The sequence below is a fragment of the Marmota monax genome, unplaced genomic scaffold (assembly GCF_021218885.2).
Source record: "Marmota monax isolate L192 unplaced genomic scaffold, Marmota_monax_Labrador192_F-V1.1 WCK01_AAM20220418_F8-fsc00005, whole genome shotgun sequence".
In the NCBI taxonomy this organism is placed as follows: Eukaryota; Metazoa; Chordata; class Mammalia; order Rodentia; family Sciuridae; genus Marmota; species Marmota monax.
In genome coordinates, this window is record NW_026692254.1 from 27,108,388 (window position 1) to 27,127,867 (window position 19,480).

Genomic DNA, 19,480 nt, shown 5'->3' on the forward strand with positions numbered 1-19,480 from the left:
ATCCCAGTGGCTTGGAGGCTGAGGCAGGAGGATAGCAAGTTCAAAGCCAGCCTCAGCAAAAGCAAGGCACTAAGCAACTCAGTGAGACCCTGTCTCTAAATAAAATACAAAGTAGGGCTAGGGATGTGGCTCAGTGGTTGAGTGCCTCTGAGTTCAATACCTGGTACCAAAAATATAATATATATTTATTTTATATATTTTTATGTAATATATATATATATATATATATATATATATATATATATATATATATATCGAGAGAGGGAGAGAGAGGCTGGAGGTATAGCTCTTACTTAGCTTGCACGAGGCCCTGTGTTTGATCCCTAGCCCAATTTAAAAAAAGATAAATGAAATGCATTTTAATATATATATTCTACCAAATATCAGAGCTTAGCAACATAGTACACAGTAGAGGATCTATTGTGTCTCTTTATGATTGAGTGAGTGACTGGAAGCCCTGGCTTGTTGCCACTGTCCAGCATTGTGAGAGAGAATTGCACCGCATTTTGCTAGCCCAGGGAAAGATCAAAGTTAAAAATTCAAAGTAGCAGCCAGGCACAGTAGTGGACACCTGTAATCCCAGTGACTTGGGAGGCTGAAGCAGGATGATCACAAGTTCAAGGTGTGACTCAGAAACTTTGCAAGACTCTCAGAAATTTTGTGAGACTCTGTCTCAAAATAAAAAATAAAAAAGGGCTGGGGATGTAGCTCAGTGATAAAGCACCCCTGTGTTCAATTCCCAATACCATACACATACCAAAAAAATTCAAAGTAAAGTTTCTGCTGAACATTTATTGCTTTCATGCCATCTACTACAGTTTGGATACTGAACATTCTCCAAAGGGCCATGTGTTGAGAAATTGGTCCCCAGGGTGGTGTTATTGAGAGGTGCTGGTAGACCTTTAGGAGGTGAGCCCTTCTGAGAGGTCCGTCAGTCACTGGGAACAGGTCCCTGAATGGGTATTTTGGGACACTACCCTCTTGGTCTTTTATCTTTGCTTCCTTGCTGATAAGGTGAGCCTGTTTCTCTGCCATCCACACCTATCCTGATGATTGCCTTATGCAAAGTCCAGAACAACAAGAGCCACTCAATCTTGGACTGGAACCTCCAAAACTATGAGCCAAAATAGACCTTTTCTCTTCACAAGTTACTTATGACTGATATTTTATTATAGGAAAGTGACATTGACTAATACAACGAACGTTGTAAGGTCAAAAGATCATAAGTCAGCTGGACGCAGTGACACATGCCTAAAATCCCAGCAATTTGGGAGGCTAAGACAGAAGGACAAGTTCAGGGCCATCCTGGGCAACTTAGAGAGACCTTGTCTCAAAATAAAAAATTAGAAAGGTTGGGGTTGTAGCTCAGATTTAAAGCACCCTTGGGTTCAATGCCAAGTGCAAAAAAAAAAATCGTAAGTCAAATTATCATATATCAGAGACTATCTGTAATTGGTAAAACAACCATCTATGCTAGTGGCTTTCAGAATCCCCTGGAGGATTTGTGATAACAAGGGGCCTAATCTCACCCCCAGAGTTTCTAACTCTGTAGGTATGGGGTAAGGCCCAGGAATTTGCATTTCTAATGCATTCTAAGTGCTGCTGCTGCTGCTGCCGCTGCTACTGGCCAGACTTTGAGTAGCACTGGGCTGGTGAAAAACTGATTGCATTACTGAGCGGTAAGTGGCAGGGCATGCCTGTGAGAGGCAACCAGAGTGCCTTCCTTTTCAGGGTGAGGCCCAGAGGATCAGGCCCAAGAGCCTAGCCTCTGAGGCCCTCTAGAGGACACAGCCTCTGAGAGGCACCTTCCTCTCTCTTGCTGGGCCTCACACAGACACACTACCAGGGACTGTGGGATGCAAGCCAGGGAGCCAGCTGCTGGGCCAGCACCAGAGGCAGGGCACAGCCTGGGGCAGCACATGGAGTTCTCTGCCCACCCCAGGTGCGCTGACCCCGCCACCTGTGAAGCATGGCCCAGAACCGAACCTACCACATCCACCAGGCTGGGAGCTGAGCCCTGAGACTGGATGAGACAGGGAGCCAGGCACAGTTGCAGGTTGGGGACAAAGGAAGGGGTCATAGCACCATTTATCGTTCAAAGAAGGTGCACACACCTGAAGGCAGTTCTCCACACAGGGAAAATGAAAAGGAAACAGAGTGGAGATGAGAAGGGGAGAGGACTTCTCTCCCTACCTTCAGATCTCAAGGAGAAGCCTAGGAAGCCACTCCAGAAATAAAAAGGACCCCCCCCCACCAACTCCTCTTCCTTCCCAGACTGAAACAGAGGGAGAGTAGCAGCCACCATGCCTTGACCCCTTGTGGCCAGGTCACTGCCCACTTGGGTATCAGCCTCCTCTGAGGAAGGACACAGGCTGGACTCAGGGATAGCAGAGAGCCCTCTAAAAGGCTCACAAACCTCAAATGTTTGTGACGGGGAGTGCCTCCAGGTGTCCAGGGGAGCTGGTACTTGGATGCTGCTGGATTTACAAAAAAATAATGATACTTTTCAAAAATGTTTAAGTTGAGAAATATAAAAACAATACTAAAATTGCCCTGACCCATTAGGAGAATTGAACCACTCAATAAATACACAGCCCCTGGGGGAAGGAGGCTGGGTGCAAAGCTGGCCGCCCAGATCCTAGCGGGGGCGGTAGCAGTAGACGCCATCCAGGCGGCTCTGAGGGTCTGGGAAGCCAAAGCTCCGGACTCCAGGCTCTGGGGGCCCGCAGTTGGGACGGGGGTGAGCCACAGGGTAACGGGCACTGCCATCTGCCAGCCAGCCGGCATCACAGCGGTCCAGGCCACGGAACTTCCAGGCAGCAAAGAGCTGGCCCACCTTGGCAATCTGGGCACCATCTTCCTGGCAGGCCTCCCGGGCCTCCTTCAGTGTCAGCTTCTCCGGGTGCTCCAGGTAGTACACCCACCCTGGGGGAAGGTGGGGCATTAGTGTTGGGCAGCCGAGACAGTGACCAATGAGGACATCAGGGCCTGTCCCAAGAACCTGACAACTGTCCAAGCCCAGGGGACCATGATGCTGTGGACATGTGCAGTGGACATTTTGGGAAGTGTAACTTCCCACACCTCAGCACCTGAGAGTCCCACTCTACTTGCCGTAGGGCTGGGTCCCTCTGGATATGTCTGTACTCCCCTGCCACCCTTCCCTGATTGTACCCCCAAGTGGGCACCCCACCTGGGCTGGACCAGAGTCTCTCACCCAGTCATTTACTGAGCACCTGCTATGTGCAAGACATTTCTCTAAGTGCCTAGGATATAGCACTGAACCAATTCCTGTTTTCACTTATCTTCTGATGAAACAGGCCATTTTACGAGGACAGATGTGTTTCCTTTGTCTATGATGCCCCTGAGCCTCATCTAGGCCCCAGCACTAGAAAATGCTCGATGAGAATAAACCAATGTTTGCACGAAGCAAAAGCAGCAAAACACTCAAAATCCCACCAGTATTGCTTCCAGATCTGCTGGGGCTCTAGACCTCTAGGTGGAAGTGTCAGCAGGATGGGCAGAAGGGTCCAGAAGCTCCCCGCAGGTCCCAGGTGCCCATCAACCCACAGGCCTGTGCTCGGCCACTCCACTCACCCTTGAGGGCAGCAGCAAAGCAGAAAACATCGTAGCGATGCAGGCGGTGGTGGCGTGGGCCATAGCTGCGCACACCAGGCGCCAGGTCCAGGCCACCACAGGGCTCTCGGGGCAGCGTGATGGGGTACTGCACCGTGGCGTCCTGCAGCCAGCCTGCGTTGCACCAGTCCAGGCCTTCCTCCCAGGCCCGGAAGAGCTGCTCAAAGGAGGCCAATGCTGCATCCTGCTCCTCACAGGCCTGCTGGGCCTCATGGAAGTTGAGCTGGTAGCGCCCCTGAGGGGGCTGGTAGGGAAAGACCACGCCTGGAGAGGGAGGAAAGGAGCTTGGAGGGGTGGGCTGCACGCTCAGCTCTTCCTCCTCCACTGGGACACACGACCCCCCCACACACACCCACATGGTCACTCAGAAAGCTCAGCAAACCTCCATCTCCTACCCACTGCCCACATCCAGGCAGAGCCTATGAGTGGCATTCAGGAAACATGCCTTGGCTTGTGAAGGTGATTAACAGCCCAATGTCTCCAAATTTAAAATGGGAATACTGCCTTACTTATGGGGCTATTGAGAGAACCTCAGTGAGGAGATGCTATCATGTACAAGATGGGCACTGGCTTTGGACTCCAGAGGCTGGATTTGGCTCCCAACGTCCCTCCCAATAGCTAAGACCTAATCACACAGGCTTTCCTCAGTGTCCAGAGGGATCGGTTCCAGGGACCCCCCCTCAAATACCCAAATCCAAGGATGTTCAAATCCCCTATATAAAATTATATAGCATTGCCAGGCATGGTGGTGCATGCCAATAATCCAGATACTCCAGAGGCTGAGGCAGGAGGATCACAAGTTCAAGGCCAGGCTGGGCAATTTAGCAAGACCCTGGCTCAAAAATAAAAATAATTAAAAGGGCAGGGGCTGAGACTCAGTAGTAGATGCCCCTGGGTTCAACCCCCAGCACTGAAAAAGGGGAAAAAAAAAAAAGCATAGTATTTGCATAGAACCTATATATATCTTCCTGTATACTTTAAATCATCTCTAGATTATTTATGATGCCTTAATACAAAGCCTACACAGCACTTCATTCTTATGGATTTAGCATAGTACTTGGCATGCAGCAAACTTTAGTTTTGCTTTTTTTGGAACTTTCTGGAATTCTTTTTTCCAAATAATTTTTGAGCTGTGAGTTGGTTGAATTTGCAGATGAAGGGCCCACAGTTACAGAGGACTGACTGTATATGTCATTATGAATATGGAAGTTTCTTAGGAAAATATAAGAAATTTTCCACATATGACAGATGGTTTTTAGGGGAAGGAGAGGCCTAGAAGCTATGGGAAGAGGATAGTGAAGGGCCCTTAAATAAAGGAGGCTTGAAGTCAGGAAAGGCTTGGGGCATGGGCCCTCTCTCTTGGTAGTCAGGGTACAACGGGGGCCACAAAGTCCCCTCAAAATTTGTCATGCATGTTTGAAATTTTACTATAGTAAGTTTTTTAAGCATTGGAAATTCAGTACCTAGCAAGTTGGATGAAATCTTAAGAAGTAGGAGTGACTCTAAGAGTTCAGAAGGGGACCCTGCTGGGCTTACATTGTTTATGAGCAGGGCCCTAAGTAGGAACTCCTCCCTGTAGCCTAGGACATGGAATATGCCAAGCACCAAACCCAGTCTTGCTGGGAAACCGGCACCTGGGCAAAGCCAGTCTAAGAGGGCACAGAAGCCCAAGGGAGCTGGTCATGGTGGTACACACCTGTAATTCCAGCAAATCGAGAGGCTGAAGCAGGAGGATGGCAAGTTTGAGGCCAGTCTTGACAATTTAGTAAAACCCTGTCTTGATAAAATTTTTAAAAAGGGAAGTTGAGGGAAGAAATTGGGGGTGGGTTGTAGCTCAATGACAGAGTACCAGTGGATACAATTCCTAGTACCCCCCAAAAAAAATATAGAGAGAGAGAAGACCACAGGCCCAACAATCACATCCTCAACCTTCCTGTATGCTCACAGGGGGATTATTGTGCGCCTGGTATCATCTCAAATTCCTAGCCCTGGGTGAGGATTCCCTGCCTCTGTAGGCTGCTTCTGCCAACCCAGACAAATGAATCCTGCAAGCTCTCTCCCTTCCCTCCACCATATCCAAATCCAAAATGAGCAATGTGGCCTCTCTCAGGCACCATCTAAGCCACAGGGACTTCAGAGTTGGAGTGCTGCAAAGATGAAGCCAAGTTTCCAGGATGTGCATTTATTCTCCTGGCCTCTGAGGCAGGTAATGGAGGAACTACTGTTGTCCCCCTTCACACCTCTCAGAGCAGCCCAGAGCTCTGAGAGGCTGAGGCATTCCCAGGGGTCACAGCAGAGATGGACCAGATGGAGTCCAAAAATCTTCCTCCCTCCCAGCTGCCTCCCTAACAGAGCAGACAGACATCAGGACTCCCAGCCTCATCCCAGAGACAGAGGAGGTGAAAGGAACTTAGATCTCAAACTGGGGCCCACAAACAAAATCTGGCTTGCAGGGTCTTGACTAGTTTTGACAGCCCTGGGTCTTTTCCAGAAAATAGGAGACTTTTGTGGAGCATGGTGGCACACACCTATAATCCCGGTGACTTGGGAGCCTAAGACAGGAGGATCACAAGTTCAAGGCCAATCTGGGCAATTTAGCAAGAATCTGTCTCAAAATAAAAAACAAAAAGGGCTGGGAATGTGGTTCAGTGGTCGAGCAACCTTGGGTTCAATCTGTAGTTCTACAAAAAATTAAAAAGATTAATTAATTAAAATTAAAATAGGAGCTGAGTGCAATGGCATACACCTGTAACCCCAGCTGCTCAGGAGACTGAGGCAGGAGGCTTGAAAGTTCAAAGGCAGCCTCAGCCATTTAGCAAGGCCATGAGCAACTTAGTGAGACCTTGTCTCAGAATAAAAAATATAAAAAGGGCTAGAGATGTGGCTCAGTGTTTAAGTGTCCCTAGGTTCAAACCCCATATATATTATTTTAATATATATATATATATATATATATATATATATATATATATTTAAAAAGGAGATTGTTACATAAAAAGACAACCCTTTCACATAAAAAGATAAGCTCTCATCAAATTAGGAAATCTGATTGCACCGGGCCTGTATTCTGCCATGGCATCATCAGCTGGGCCTGAGCAGAGTGGCCCCTCTGGATGGGACAGGGCTCAGCCCCTGCCGCTCCCTCTCATTGCATGCTAGGCCTGCTACATTCTTTCATTGCCTGCGAACCCTGCTCAAATCTCAGCTCTGGCTCTAATGAGCTATAAGACTGGCTCCCACTGTCCTCTCTCTGAACAGGACATGAGTGAGAGAGAACAGAAGGCAGTAGATGCTGGAGACTGCTGCCGGGGTCCAAATGCCAGCTTTGCCATTTTTTAAAAAAAAAAAATATTTATTTTATTTATTTATTTTCAATTGTAGGTGAACACAATATCTTTACTTCATTTTTATGTGGTGCTGAGGATCGAACCCAGGACCTCACGTGTGCTAGGCAAGCATTCTACCACTGAGCCACAACCCCAGTCCCCCAGCTTTGCCATTTATGAGCTGGGTAACCTCAGGTAAGTTACTTGGCCTCTTTGGGTTTCCTCATCTGTAAAATGAGGGTAGTAATAACAGTAGCTTCCTTATGAGGACATAATTTTCTACATAAAGCACAAACATCCGGATGCTCTCTCGGGGCCTCTCCCCTCCCTTAGGTCCCAGCATCACCCAGTCCCAGTCGGGGCCTCACCCCGCAGCTCCAGCTCCACCAGGCCGCTCTCGTCCTCTAGCCCATCAATGACCTCACAGCGGTAGCGCCCATAGTCTTCCAGCCGCAGATCCCAGAGCTCCAGTGAGACTTCACGCTCCTCGTCCTGCCGCAGGTGCGCGCGGCCTTGGTAGTCCCCAAAGGAGCGGTGCCTCTTGCCTATGGCCACCAGCACATCCTGCTCTGGGGCCCCGTTCTCTGACAGCTTCCACCACTTGATGCGCACGGGCCTTGGGGAGGCCAGCGCTGGCTCATAGTGGTAGTGGCAGGGCAGGGTCACGGTAGCCCCCCGGTGGGTGAACAGCGTCTCCTCGGGCGTCTCTACGACCAACTTCACTCCATTGAAAAGGCCTATGGGGAGAGGTAGGGGACAGATAGGGACAGCTGCAGCACATCTCCAACTCCCTTCAGGGTCAATGGTTATGAGTGAAAAAATGGTCTCCCTGCTCCACCCATCTCTATCCACCCACCTTGCAGTGTGCCTGTGCATCTCCTGCCATCAAGAGGTGATATCTATTCCCCTGTCCCTGGAATGTGTACTGGCCTTGCCACTGGATTTAACCAAATGGACATGGCGGGTATGACTGTCCCATAGTGTCTGCTCTGAGCCTCAGTTCCAGGAGATCTGGCTTCTTCCGGTTTCTCTTGGGTTCTCATGAGCATCAAGCCGAGGCTTACCTACTGAGCATGAAAGACTACCTGGAACAGAAGCAAGCCTCCCCAGCTGGGGCCACCCTAAATCAACCAGCCCCCAGCCTGTCAGCACCCTGCGGGTGCATCTGCAAGTCTCAAGTGCAAGGCCAGAAGAAAGGGAGCCCCCCGTCAAATGCTGACCCACAGGTAGCTGAATAAATGGCTCTTGTCTTAAGCCACTAAGTTTTGGGGTAGTTTGTTACACATCAAAAGTTAACTGATGAGCCAGATGCACACCTGGAATCCCAGTTATTTGGGAGGCTAAGACAGGAAGATTACAAGTTTAAGACCAGCTTGAGCAACTTAGTGACACCTTGTCTCAAAATAAAATAAAAAGGGCTGGGAGCTGGGGATGTAGCTCAGTGGTTAAGCACCTCCAGATTCAATACTCAGTACCAAAAAAAAAAAAAGAGAGAGAGAAGAAGTCTTCTGCCCAAGGCCAGCCAGTAAGAAGCAGAATTAAGATTCAAACTCACATCTATATGACCCCAAGCCCTCTTTTCACTGGGGAGCCCAGAAGAGATCTCATTTCAGCCTGATCGTGAAGAACTGGCAGGAGTTTGGGGAAAGTGCAAAACAAGCAAAGTGATCATCCCTAAGTGAGTATGGCCTCATGTCCAAGGAGACAGCAAACAGTAACTAAACCATCTCTTCCTCTTGTCTAAGAAGCAAGGCTGGTCCACCCCAAAAGCCAAGATGGGGAAGAAACTACTGAGTCATACCCTGTCCCCCATCCCAGCCTGGAACCTGCATAGCACAGCAGGAACCAGGATCCGGCCCAGGAGGCCACCCACCTTCGCCATAGCCATTGCCTGGATTCCTGCCATTGGGGCTGTTGGAATAGTAGAAGCCGTTATAGAAGGGCAGTCCAGAAACGCAGGGCAGCAGGAACAGCAAGACCAGGACCCATGGTGCTGCAGCGCAGCACCCACAGCAGCAGCTCCGGTGCATCCTGGGCCAGGCTGGGGCCCTGGGGCAAGCTGGGAGGAGGAGGGGGGGAAAGCCAATTAGAGATCCCCACTGCAGTGCCCTGGGATCCCTCTGTTCGACCTGCACTCAATCACCTCTCTATAGTTCATTATGAAGCATCTTCCAGCGCCAGGCTCGGTGCTCGGAAAAACTAGAGGAATCTCTGCTCTCCACAGGCAGGAGGGGCAATAGCAAACAAATAAACCCTCAGAGGAATTAGCAGGCAACAAAAAGAGCATGGAAAAAATTAAGCCAGATGATGTGACACTATCAATATTTCTCAAATCACAGGTTTGAATTTGAGAAGTCATGAGCAATTATTTTATTTTATTTTGCTTTATTTATTTATTTTATATTTTATTTTATTTTATTTGACATTGGGAATTGAACCCAGGGGCACTTTACCACTGAGCTACATTCTCAGTCTTTTTTATATTTTAGTTTGAGATAGGGTCTTACTAAATTGCCAAGGCTGGCCTTGAACTTGTGATCCTCCTGTCTCAGCCTCCTGAGCAGCATATTTTAATGAAACCAAACTGACTAGACTAGAATAAAAAATAGCAAAGTGCATTTCATGCTTAGTGAAAATAAATCCTGCAACAAGAAACTTTTGTTTCAGTCCAATGTCTGGGGGTCTGGAGTTGTAGGGGTCACAATGTGAAATTTATTTCTTACCCTAAGTCAAGGTTAAAAAGAAGTTTTTTAAACATCACACTAGAGCATTATTCCTGTTTAGGTGGATATTCAAATAAAATAGGCAGCTGGCCCATGAGCTGTAGTTTGTTGATTTGATTTTTTAAAAATATCGCATTAAGCTGGGCTCAGTGACACATGCCTATAATCCCAGCAGCTTGGGAGGCTGAGGCAGGAGGATCAAAAGTTCAAAGCCAGCCTCAAAAAAAGCAAGGCAATAAGCAACTCAGTGAGACCCTGTCTCTACATAAGAATACATAATATGGCTGGGGATGCGGCTCAGGGGTTGAGTGCCTCTGAATTCAATCCCAGGTACCCCCCCAAAAAAAATTGCTCTAAAATATCCTGCCTTGATTGCAAAATTTTGGGCAAACACACACACTTCCCTACTTCAAGTTTGCACCCAAGACTAGTGCTTCCTCAGCTCACCCTTGCCTTTAATGAGCGTTCTCAACAATTAAAAGACTGAAGGAGCTCAGTCCAGGGAGCATTGAAACGAGATTAAAGATAGGAATTTTCAAGGTGGAAAAAGACAGACTGATTTTTCTTGCAGAGACACAGCCACTGCAAAGGTGCAGAGGCTAGGGACAACACCTGGGGAATAGGAGTGTGCTAGGGGATCTCCATTTGTGTCCTCCCCCCACTCACTCCCAGGTCCACTCTCTGCCCTTCTGTGCCATGCATTGATCCCTGTGGATCATTCCACCGGGGCCCACTGGCCTCTGGCCTCCAGCTGGATTCAGTCAATGGGAAACACAGGAGATGGGTAGAGGGAAGAGAGAGAAGCAGCATTTCCTCCCTGCTCCCTCCCCGCTCCAGTGGCTCCACCATAGTGTCTTCTGCTGCTTGTCCTCATTTGATCCCTACCTTCATTAAAGTCTCTTTGTCAGAACCATCTGGAACAAATTCCATTTTCTGCCAAGACTCTAACTGGTATAGGGGTTAAGATACAAGAAGGTCAACAGGGTCTGTGCCTAGATGCCCTAATGTCCTGGGGTGCCAAGATGGCTTTAAGCAGAGGAGCAAAAGGATCAGACTTACATTGTAGAAACATCCACTGGAGGCAAGTCGAAGGTGGACTGTGGGACAGCAAGACCAGAGTGACAGCAGGCATTTGTAAATATAACTATGATTATCCTGTAGCAACACAGAAGAATGCTGAGGGTGTCATTTAAAACAGAAAAAGCAGAACATACAATTGCCATCTGGCTATGATTGCAAGTGTGTGGTCTTATGAATGCCTATGCACAGGAACCAGAAGGGGAAGAAACCCTAAAAAGAAAATGAGAGAGAAGGGAGGGAAGGAGGGAGGAAGGGGAGAAAAAAGGAAAGGAAAAACAAAGCAAAGCATTGGTCTATGAAGTTGACCAGACTTGGAGGAAATACTCTTGTTTTCAGAAGAGTCAGGAGCAGTTGCTGAAGAGGCTTGGACGTGGAAGAAGATGAGCGATATATCATGCCATTCTCTTAGACAGCTTGGCAGAAATGAGGCCCAGATTTGCCATCTGTGCTGTGCCCTGCAGCAGGAACACTGTCCGCTCTGAGGATTCAACTCTTGTTCAAGAGGAATTGCCCTAGCCAGGTGCAGTGGTGCACACCTGTGATCCCAGCAGCTCGGGAGGCTGAGGCAGGAGAGTCATAAGCTCAAAGCCAGCCTCAGCAACTTAGCAAAGCCCCAAGTAACTCAGGGAGACCCTGTCTCTATATAAAATATTAAAATAGAGTGGGGATGTGGCTCAGTGGTTAAGTGCCTCTGTATTCAATTCCAATACAGAGAGAGAGAGAGAGAGAGAGAGAGAGAGAGAGAGAGAGAGGGGAATTACCCTGCTGAATTCCAGTAAGTCCCTGCACAGCATAACCACATCAGGCAACCTGGGATGGAGTTTGTGAACTAGAAGATCCAGGGTCAAAACCCACCTCCACTTCAGTAGTCCCTCAGTAATGGTGGGGGATTGGTTCTTGGACCCCTGAAGATACCAAAAACCACAGATACTGAAGTCCTTTACTTCATCTGCCACAGTATTTGCATAGAACCTACACACATCCCTGTACTTCAAATTATCTCTAGATAATTTATAATACCTACTACAATGTAAATGCTATGGAAGTAGTTGTTTACTGAATAGCAACAAAAAAGTTTGTATATATTCAATGCAGATAAAAATTTTTCCTGATAATTTCCATTAGTCATTGGTTGAATGTGTACAGAGTTGACTGTACTTAGTATTAGCTATGTGGTTCTAAACAGGCTTCCCCAGTTGTGACATGGAGGTCATAAACCTGCCCCCTGGCACATTTCTCATTAGTATGTTCTGGTTTTCTGTTATGGTAATGGAATTCTAGAGAGATACATGACCACTCAGCTAAAGGCTGTATTTCTGGTCTTCCTTGAAGCTAAGAGGGCTGGGTTAGTTAGTTTTGCATCACTATGACCAAAATGCCTGACAAGAACAACTTAGAAAAGGGAAAGTTTATTTGGGCTAATGGTTTCAGAGGTTTCGTTCATGGTCCACTGAGTACGTTGCACCAGCAGCACGCTGAGGCAGAATGTTGTGCAGAAGAGCAAAGGAACATTCCAGGTGGCTAGGAAGCAGAGATAGAGTGAGAGGCAAAGAGGCTGCAGCAAGATGCACTCTCCCAGGGCAGGCCCCAGGAACCCAGCTCCTCCAGCCACACCCCACCTGCCCACAGTTACCACCCAGTCAGTGCATGCAAAGTATGATAGACTGATTAGGTTACAGCTCTCACCATCTAATCATTTCAACCTCTGAATGTTCCTGCACTCACACAGGAGCTTTGGGGGAGACACCTCATATCCAAATCATACCAAAAGCCAGGTAACTCATTTCTGGCCAATGGCAGCCAGCAGAAATAACATGCTCCAGGTCCAGGTCACACAGTTAAGCCTACTGAGGACACCTTTTGCAGGTATTCTTTCCCCTAATCTGCTAGCCACCAAAACAGAAAAATTTAGACTCAGAGATGGGAACCACAGATTGACTGGCAGGGCTGTCATCAGCCTAGACCACATCCACCTCATTGTACCCTGAGCAAATCCTGTTGTATTAAACCAGCACATTTTGCAGCTACTGGGGAACACAGTTTAGCCTCTCTTGGCCAAACAAATCCACTTCACAGCATTCTTAGCATCAGCATTAAGCATGAATAGCCAGGCTAGGAATGTAGCTCTTGCCTAGCATTAGTGAGGCCCTGAGTTTGATCCCCAATACTGCAAAAAAAGTAAAAACAGCCAACTTCAATGAGCATTAATATATCCCTGAATCCTCATCCCAGCCCCTAGAGCTGGGGCCTATTTGTATCCCCACGTTACAGATGGGAAAACCAAGATGTACAGAAATCAAGTCTGGTGAGTGAGATTAAGCCAAAGGTCAACCATCTAGAAAATGGTAGAGCTAGAATTTTAATCTATACCAGCTCCAAAGTCTACAACCATCAGGCCAAATTCAGGGAGGTAATTGTGTGGAGTACACAGCCCAGGACCTAGCGCAGAGTAGACCCTCCTTAAAGTCAATTTCCTTTCCCTCCTTGAGCCTTCACTTGGGGAACTGAGAGGGAAGCAGAGCAATGACTGAGAGGATTGTGAGTGTTGATCTGGATGTCCCAGGGATCACCCAGTTCCTGGGCACCTAGAGCCTTCCAAACAGAAGGGCTCCCTGCTTCTGCCTGCAACACTTCCAGCCTGTTAGAACAGCTCATCCAGCACCAATGCTGCCCAGCTAGAAGGGCCTTCCTGAGCATGAACAAGTGAGGTGTTTCTGCCACAGAGTGACATTTGTATACCTGAAAAAAAATTGCATTTTTGAAAAATCATGCCTCAAAAAATGTTAGACAAAAAAACAAAGTCAGTGCAGACTACTCAGAACTCTGTCATCAGAGTATCAGAGTGCTAACCAAGACAAGAGCAACCCAGGAAAAAAAAAAAAACAGCACCTTCAATTTTCTACTGATATATGCCCACAGGTGCTGCTCTGCCACCTTGGCAGCCTTCACCCCTGAAGTAAGTGCTGCCTTCTTCAAGATGTAGGTCCTGGAGGCATTTGATTCCAGTGGGAACCAGATTTGCCAGTATTAAAAGTCTGACCCAGGGCTGGGGGCGTAGCCCAGTGACAGAGTACTTGCCCAGCATGTGACAGTAGCTGAGCTCCCCTGTTAGACCCCCAGCACTGCAAAAATATTAAGACAAAGTGTGACCCAGAATGAAATCATTTTCAATCTGTTTTGTCTTTTAACTTAGGGATACATTTAGGCAATTTCTTCATTGGATTTTTAATTTTATTTAAAAAAGAAGAAATATGGTGTTAAGTTCTGTTAAGCAGCTAAACCACAGGTATTCCTTCCTCACCAAATTTATGTCCCCCCACCTCTAATTTTCTGCAGTACTGGAGATCAAACCTAGGACCTCACTCAACTAAGTGCTCTACCATTGAGTCACACCCCCAGCCCTTATTGCATCCTTGAGTTGGGATGACAACAGTTCGGGATATTGAGATTTTTGAGAATTCATGTTGGAAGAGATGCCACATCATCCAGATCTATTTGGTTCCTGAATCTTGGAGAGTGATCAGCAAATTTGGATGGCAAGGGAAATCTGTATGTATACTAAAGAAAGGCACTTTCTGGATGGAAGGCAACGTGGCTGCTACGTCTGTCACCCCAATGATCACCAGGATTGATTCAACTGATCTGGCTGGCTAGGTGGATGTTCCCTTCCTCCCTCACTACTCCATGTGTGTTCCTCCTGAAGCTTCCAGCTTAGTCAAAGGACAACCTTCCCTGATAAAGAAGAATCATTCTTCAAGTGTACATAGTAGCTGAGCTCCCCTGCTAGAACCTCCAAACAAAGACACTTCCTAGCTGTGGGCAATGGTGCACACCTGTAATCCCAGCAACTCAGGAGGTTGAGGCAGGAGGATCACAAGTTCAGTGCCAGCCTCAACTACTTAGGGAGACCCTAAGCAACTCAGAGAGACGCTGTCTCAAAATAAAAATGGATGAGGATGTGGCTCAGTGGTTAAGCACCCCTGGATTCAATCCCTGGTGGGTACAAATAAAGAAAGAAAGAAAGGTAGGCACTTTCTGCAGAACTGTGAGCCTTTATTATAAGGAATCCATACATTGAATTGCTCTTTAAAGGTCAGAAATCTCCAAACATTCATGGGTTGGTAAAAGTCTCTCCTGAACCAATGCAAGTCTATGTTAAATGCATATTGTTCCCTCATCATTCTTACAATCAAGGAGGAGGTAAACCACAGTTCAGAAACATGCACTAAGGCAGAACAGACAGAACCCCTGGGTTCTCTGCAAGATCTGCCCTCTGGAGCTGCAAAGTGTGAGTCCCCAAGGCACTCTTCCCATCCCCAGAGACCCAAGTACCTGGGATTAGAGGCACACACAGCAATGCCCAACACACACACACAAAAATTTCTGGTTGGTATTGTCATGACCCCTATTATGCCAAAGAAGAAGAGGTACTCTGGAGGCTGAGGCAGAAAGATCTCAAATTTGAGGCCAACCTCAGCAACTAACAGAGATCTTGTCTCAAATTTTTAAAAAGGGGAAGTGGAATACTGGGGATTTAGTTCAGTAGTGGAGCACTTGCCTAGCTAGCATGCATGAAGTCCTGGGTTCAATCCCCAGTACTGCAAAATAATAATAAAGCTGAAGGAAGACAGTGTCTACAGAGCATAGAATACTACCGGTTTGGGGCAAGCACTCAACAATATTAACTAGTATTACTGTTGTTATCATAAGCGTACAAAATCAAAACTCACATTATCTCAGTGAGCTAAAAGAAAAGCCATCACCATTGCCTTCTCTTTTCATCTGGGGAAACTGAGGCCAAGCCCAAGCTTTATTTTTGGCAAATATCTTGGACTTGCTTTTCCCAGGCTCCACTTGCCTAAAGCCCCCACACGTTAGAGCAATAAACTGAGCCCTGTTGGGGGTAGGGGGTTCACCTCCCCACCAGATTCACACCCTCAGTGGGCCACCCATGAATATAAGTCCCCCAGATACCAGCAGAGGGCAGCATTGCCCCCAGTTCTCCACCGGCCCCACTGCCCGTGAGGAATTTGACTTCGAGGTTCCAGGGAAGACAAGGCTTTACAAGAGCCTTTGAACCCGCAGCCCAGAAAGTGCGAGCCCCGGGTATTTGTACCAGCATTCCTGGCCCTCTCACCAGTTCAGGGATGTGGGAGGAGCTGGGGAGCCTGATGCAGAAAGCAGAGGCACTCCCGAGAGTCGAGGGTCGGCGGGGTCACAGGCTGCTCACGACCACCCAGCGAGCTGGTGGCAGGCAAGAGTCCAAATGTCCCGCACTCCTTCCTTCCCAGTTTAAATTCCTCCCTGAGCGAAACCATCTCCCACCCAGGGCTCTGCCTCCCACCCTCCTTGCCTCTTCTGGTGCTGCTATCCAGGAACCCACGGATATCCATACCCCCTTCCCCGAGGTGGCCAGAACCGGCGGCCGAGAGAGGGAGCGGCTCAACTCCGCCCGTGCACCTCACAGGCTATCCCCAGCCCCTTCCAAGTTCCCGTGGCCCCGCAGCATCCAGCGGATGGATGCCCAAAGCACAGCCTGGCGCGGTGCACTGTGCTGGACGCAGCAGGACCTGGACAGGACAAGACCGGCACCGGGCTGGGGTCTCAGAGGCCACCCAGTTGGCTCCCGCTTTCCTCCTCCTGGTGCGCTCTCGCTGTCCGCACCCCACTTGCGCCCACGGCGTCTCCCGCGGGCGACCGCAACCCAGTTCAGCCCGGGCCCCTTAGTACCCAGCCTCCTGGGGGTCCGGCAGGAGAGCCAAAGCGAGAGGAGTGGAACCTGCCCGCACTGGACCCCTAGGGACCTAGCAATCTCTGAGCCACGTACCGTCCCCAGCACGCTCTTCCAAGACCCAAGCGCTAGGGCCGCTGGCTGTGTGGGTCCCAAGCAACAGACGGATTTAGGGACCTTCAATGGCCCGAAAGGAAGCGGCAGCCGACAAACCTCCGCGCTCCTGCCGGGCCAGCCCCTTAAAGGAACACACCCTCCTTTCCCTCTAAGGCTGGGCCCCAAGGGAGGAGTTGTTACAGATGCGTGCAGCCTCCAGACGTTCTGGGGACCACCCCCAAACAGGAGCTGTTGGCTGAGCTGTGGAGTGCAGGCTGTCTCATCTCGGGGAAGGAGATGAGAGGGAGATGGAAGAGGAGCTGCGGGAGGCGCACATCCCATTAGAACACCCTAGTTTACCCAAAAACAGTGGGACTAAGCAGGGAAAGCCCCTCTCTAGCACTCTGCGGGTGGGCTATGGCTTCCTCTCACAGAGGGAGGAATTACAGTTCTCTATGCCTACTCCCCATAGAAAGCAAGGGATGCTGACATTCTCCTGCCCCTGAGTTTGACCATGATGGCCAGACAGGATGTCAAAGTCAGCACAAGGTAGTTGCTGCCCCTAGTAGGTGGGGCTTGAATGAGTGGCCCAGGGGAGCGGGGCTGGAGAGACAGGCTGGGGTGCCAGCAACATGGGTCACCAGGCTTCTGACTGGTCCTTAACAGAGGAGGGGAACTCCCTTAGGATTCTGGCATCTGTCTGCACAGCTATCAGGCAGCCCCTCTCAGGATGCCTCTATTTGGACAGGTTGTTTTCTTTCCTGTCCTGTCTAATGGGGGCCCTGGCCTGGCAGGCCTTATTTCCTCAGCACAGAAACTCAAGGAGGTCCTTCAGCTTCAGCTGGGAGTATCACAGAGCTCTGACACTCTTCCTAAACACACCTCCAGACAGCCCACACCTTTGCCACACACAGTCAGGAGCAAATCAGAGCATGAAGAACTGCAGTGGGCTAGAGGGTAAACAGCACTGCAAGAGACACCAGGTTTATCAAAGGAGCCCATGAAGAATTGTCTGCAGGGAAGAGTGACGGGTCTGATCGCTGTGCAGGATGGATCAGAGGGAATATAAAAAGGACCCAAGTATGAACTAGGAAACTCCCAAAAGCCTCTCTGATAATGGTGGCCAACATTTTCAGTCCTCTGATGGGCCAGACTTGGCACTGGTGCTTCTGAGCATTTGGTCTTTTAGTCCCCACAGGCCATGGAGCTGGTCTTAGTATTTCCATTTTACAGATGAACTCAAATCCAAAGAGGTTGCGCACATAACCCAACGTGACCCAGAGCCAGGGTTTGAGCCCAGGTTGTCTGACTTAAGACTTACTAAGTTCCACCATCACCACATTTAAACCAGGAACCCTAGACCCTTGGGAGAAACAGGGCAAACAAATCCCAGCACCAACAGCCACAGGTGTAGGGAGAGGTGTGGACAGCAAAAGGGTCAGTTTTGTTACACGAAGGTAAGTTTAACGTGCCAGCTAGGGGTGGGGTGGCCAGCAGGTGAAATGCAGCACTACAGTCAGGAAGAAAACAGTGGGGTTTTTTTACCCCCCATGCCAGGGTCTCATGCTCACTAGGCAAGTGCTCTACCACTGAGCTGAAAAAGAAAATCTGTGGAGGCCATGGTAAAAGCCCTAAAAGTGGAGGAAACTGCTCAGAGAAAGGACCCCAAGTGATGGGACTTCAGTCTAGAGACTTTCAGAAAGCTGTAGCCAACCCATCCAAGGCTACAAAGATGAGAAGAAGGAGCTAAGAGGTGACTTAGGCAATTCCAGCCAGAGTCAGATGGGCACCTGTGACCACTGTCCACCAACCACCCATGGAGAATGACCCCCAGAAAATCCTCAATCTGGCTAATATGGGCCAGTTGACAGATGGAAGTGAAGCTCAGTGTCCCCACTGCGAAGACTCTGGATCTGGCAGGGTTCAAGTTACATTAATTACTAGCAGGCAGAATCATCCCCAGCAGATGTGATGGGGAAAATGTTTCTCCTACCGTAGGTGGTCCTCAGAGGAGGCCAGAACGGGAGATGGGGGCAGGACATGCTCCCAGGAGCACGTCCAGAGGCCAGCAAACCCCAGAAAGAATTGACCCCAAGCCTAATCCACACAGGTCCACAGAAAGCTGGAAACAGGAGGGAACCAGATACCTCTGGGGTGAGCATCCTGCATCCCCAGCTCCAGGGAGACTGCCACCAGGCCCTTTTACTTGGAAGCCCTGGCAATTCACAGCTCTCAGAAAGGAGCAACTTCCAGTCCAGTGTCCCTGATATGGCTCCACCCAAACCCTTTCTTTGGCAGCCACGTGGCTAGCCTGCTGCCAAAGAGGCCCAAAGTTTGGTCAGGACAACTCACCTTGGAAACGAGGGTGAGCCAGGTGGGGATGTAGCTCTGACAGAGCCCTTGCCTAGCATGTGTAAGGCAGATTCGATCCCCAGCACCACCACCCCCCCCAAAAAAAAGTAGGGGTTTCACTGACCCCTTTCCCAGCTGCTCAGCCCCACCTCTAGCTGCCGTCCCCTTCCCAGATCACCAGGGCTCTGGCCTGAACTGCTTCCCCCCAGCCACTTTTTAATGGTCCCTGCATGGAGGAGGGCAGAGAGAGGACCCCTTTCCTCCCAGCCCTAGGGTGTACTTGCCAGTGGCCTCCCAGGAACCAGTGTGCTCTGCCGGGAGGCCCCGAGGCCAGTTGACAGAGCCCAGCCCTCTCCTCCCATTCCACACCACCTGCACCAGAGGCTCCCTACAGCCCGAGAGCGGCCCAGGTTCATGGGTTTCTACAAGTTTCCCCAGCCCAGGGCTCTAATTACAGAAAAGATGAAACTCGCCAAAGGGGAAGTCAGCAGCTTCAAGGACTAGAAGCCTGACCTTCCCCCAGAAGCCCTGAGCAGTCT

General features: G+C 49.2%; 1 protein-coding gene across 2 annotated transcripts; it reads right to left on the bottom strand.

Moving 5' to 3' along the window:
- Positions 1–772: 772 nt before the first annotated feature.
- Positions 773–19,465, bottom strand: Hapln3 (hyaluronan and proteoglycan link protein 3). 2 transcript variants are annotated; one of them, XM_046437106.2, is made up of 6 exons: positions 16,590–19,465; positions 10,742–10,837; positions 8,833–9,018; positions 7,328–7,696; positions 3,595–3,897; positions 773–2,925 (listed from the first exon to the last, which is right to left on the bottom strand). In XM_046437106.2, exons 2-6 carry the CDS (start codon positions 10,812–10,814, stop codon positions 2,639–2,641), a joined length of 1,218 nt encoding a protein of 405 aa, XP_046293062.1. In that variant the 5' UTR covers positions 10,815–10,837; positions 16,590–19,465; the 3' UTR covers positions 773–2,638. The 2 variants fall into 2 exon arrangements, with proteins under 2 accessions (XP_046293062.1, XP_046293070.1); XM_046437114.2 differs by lacking the exon at positions 10,742–10,837.
- Positions 19,466–19,480: the final 15 nt, after the last annotated feature.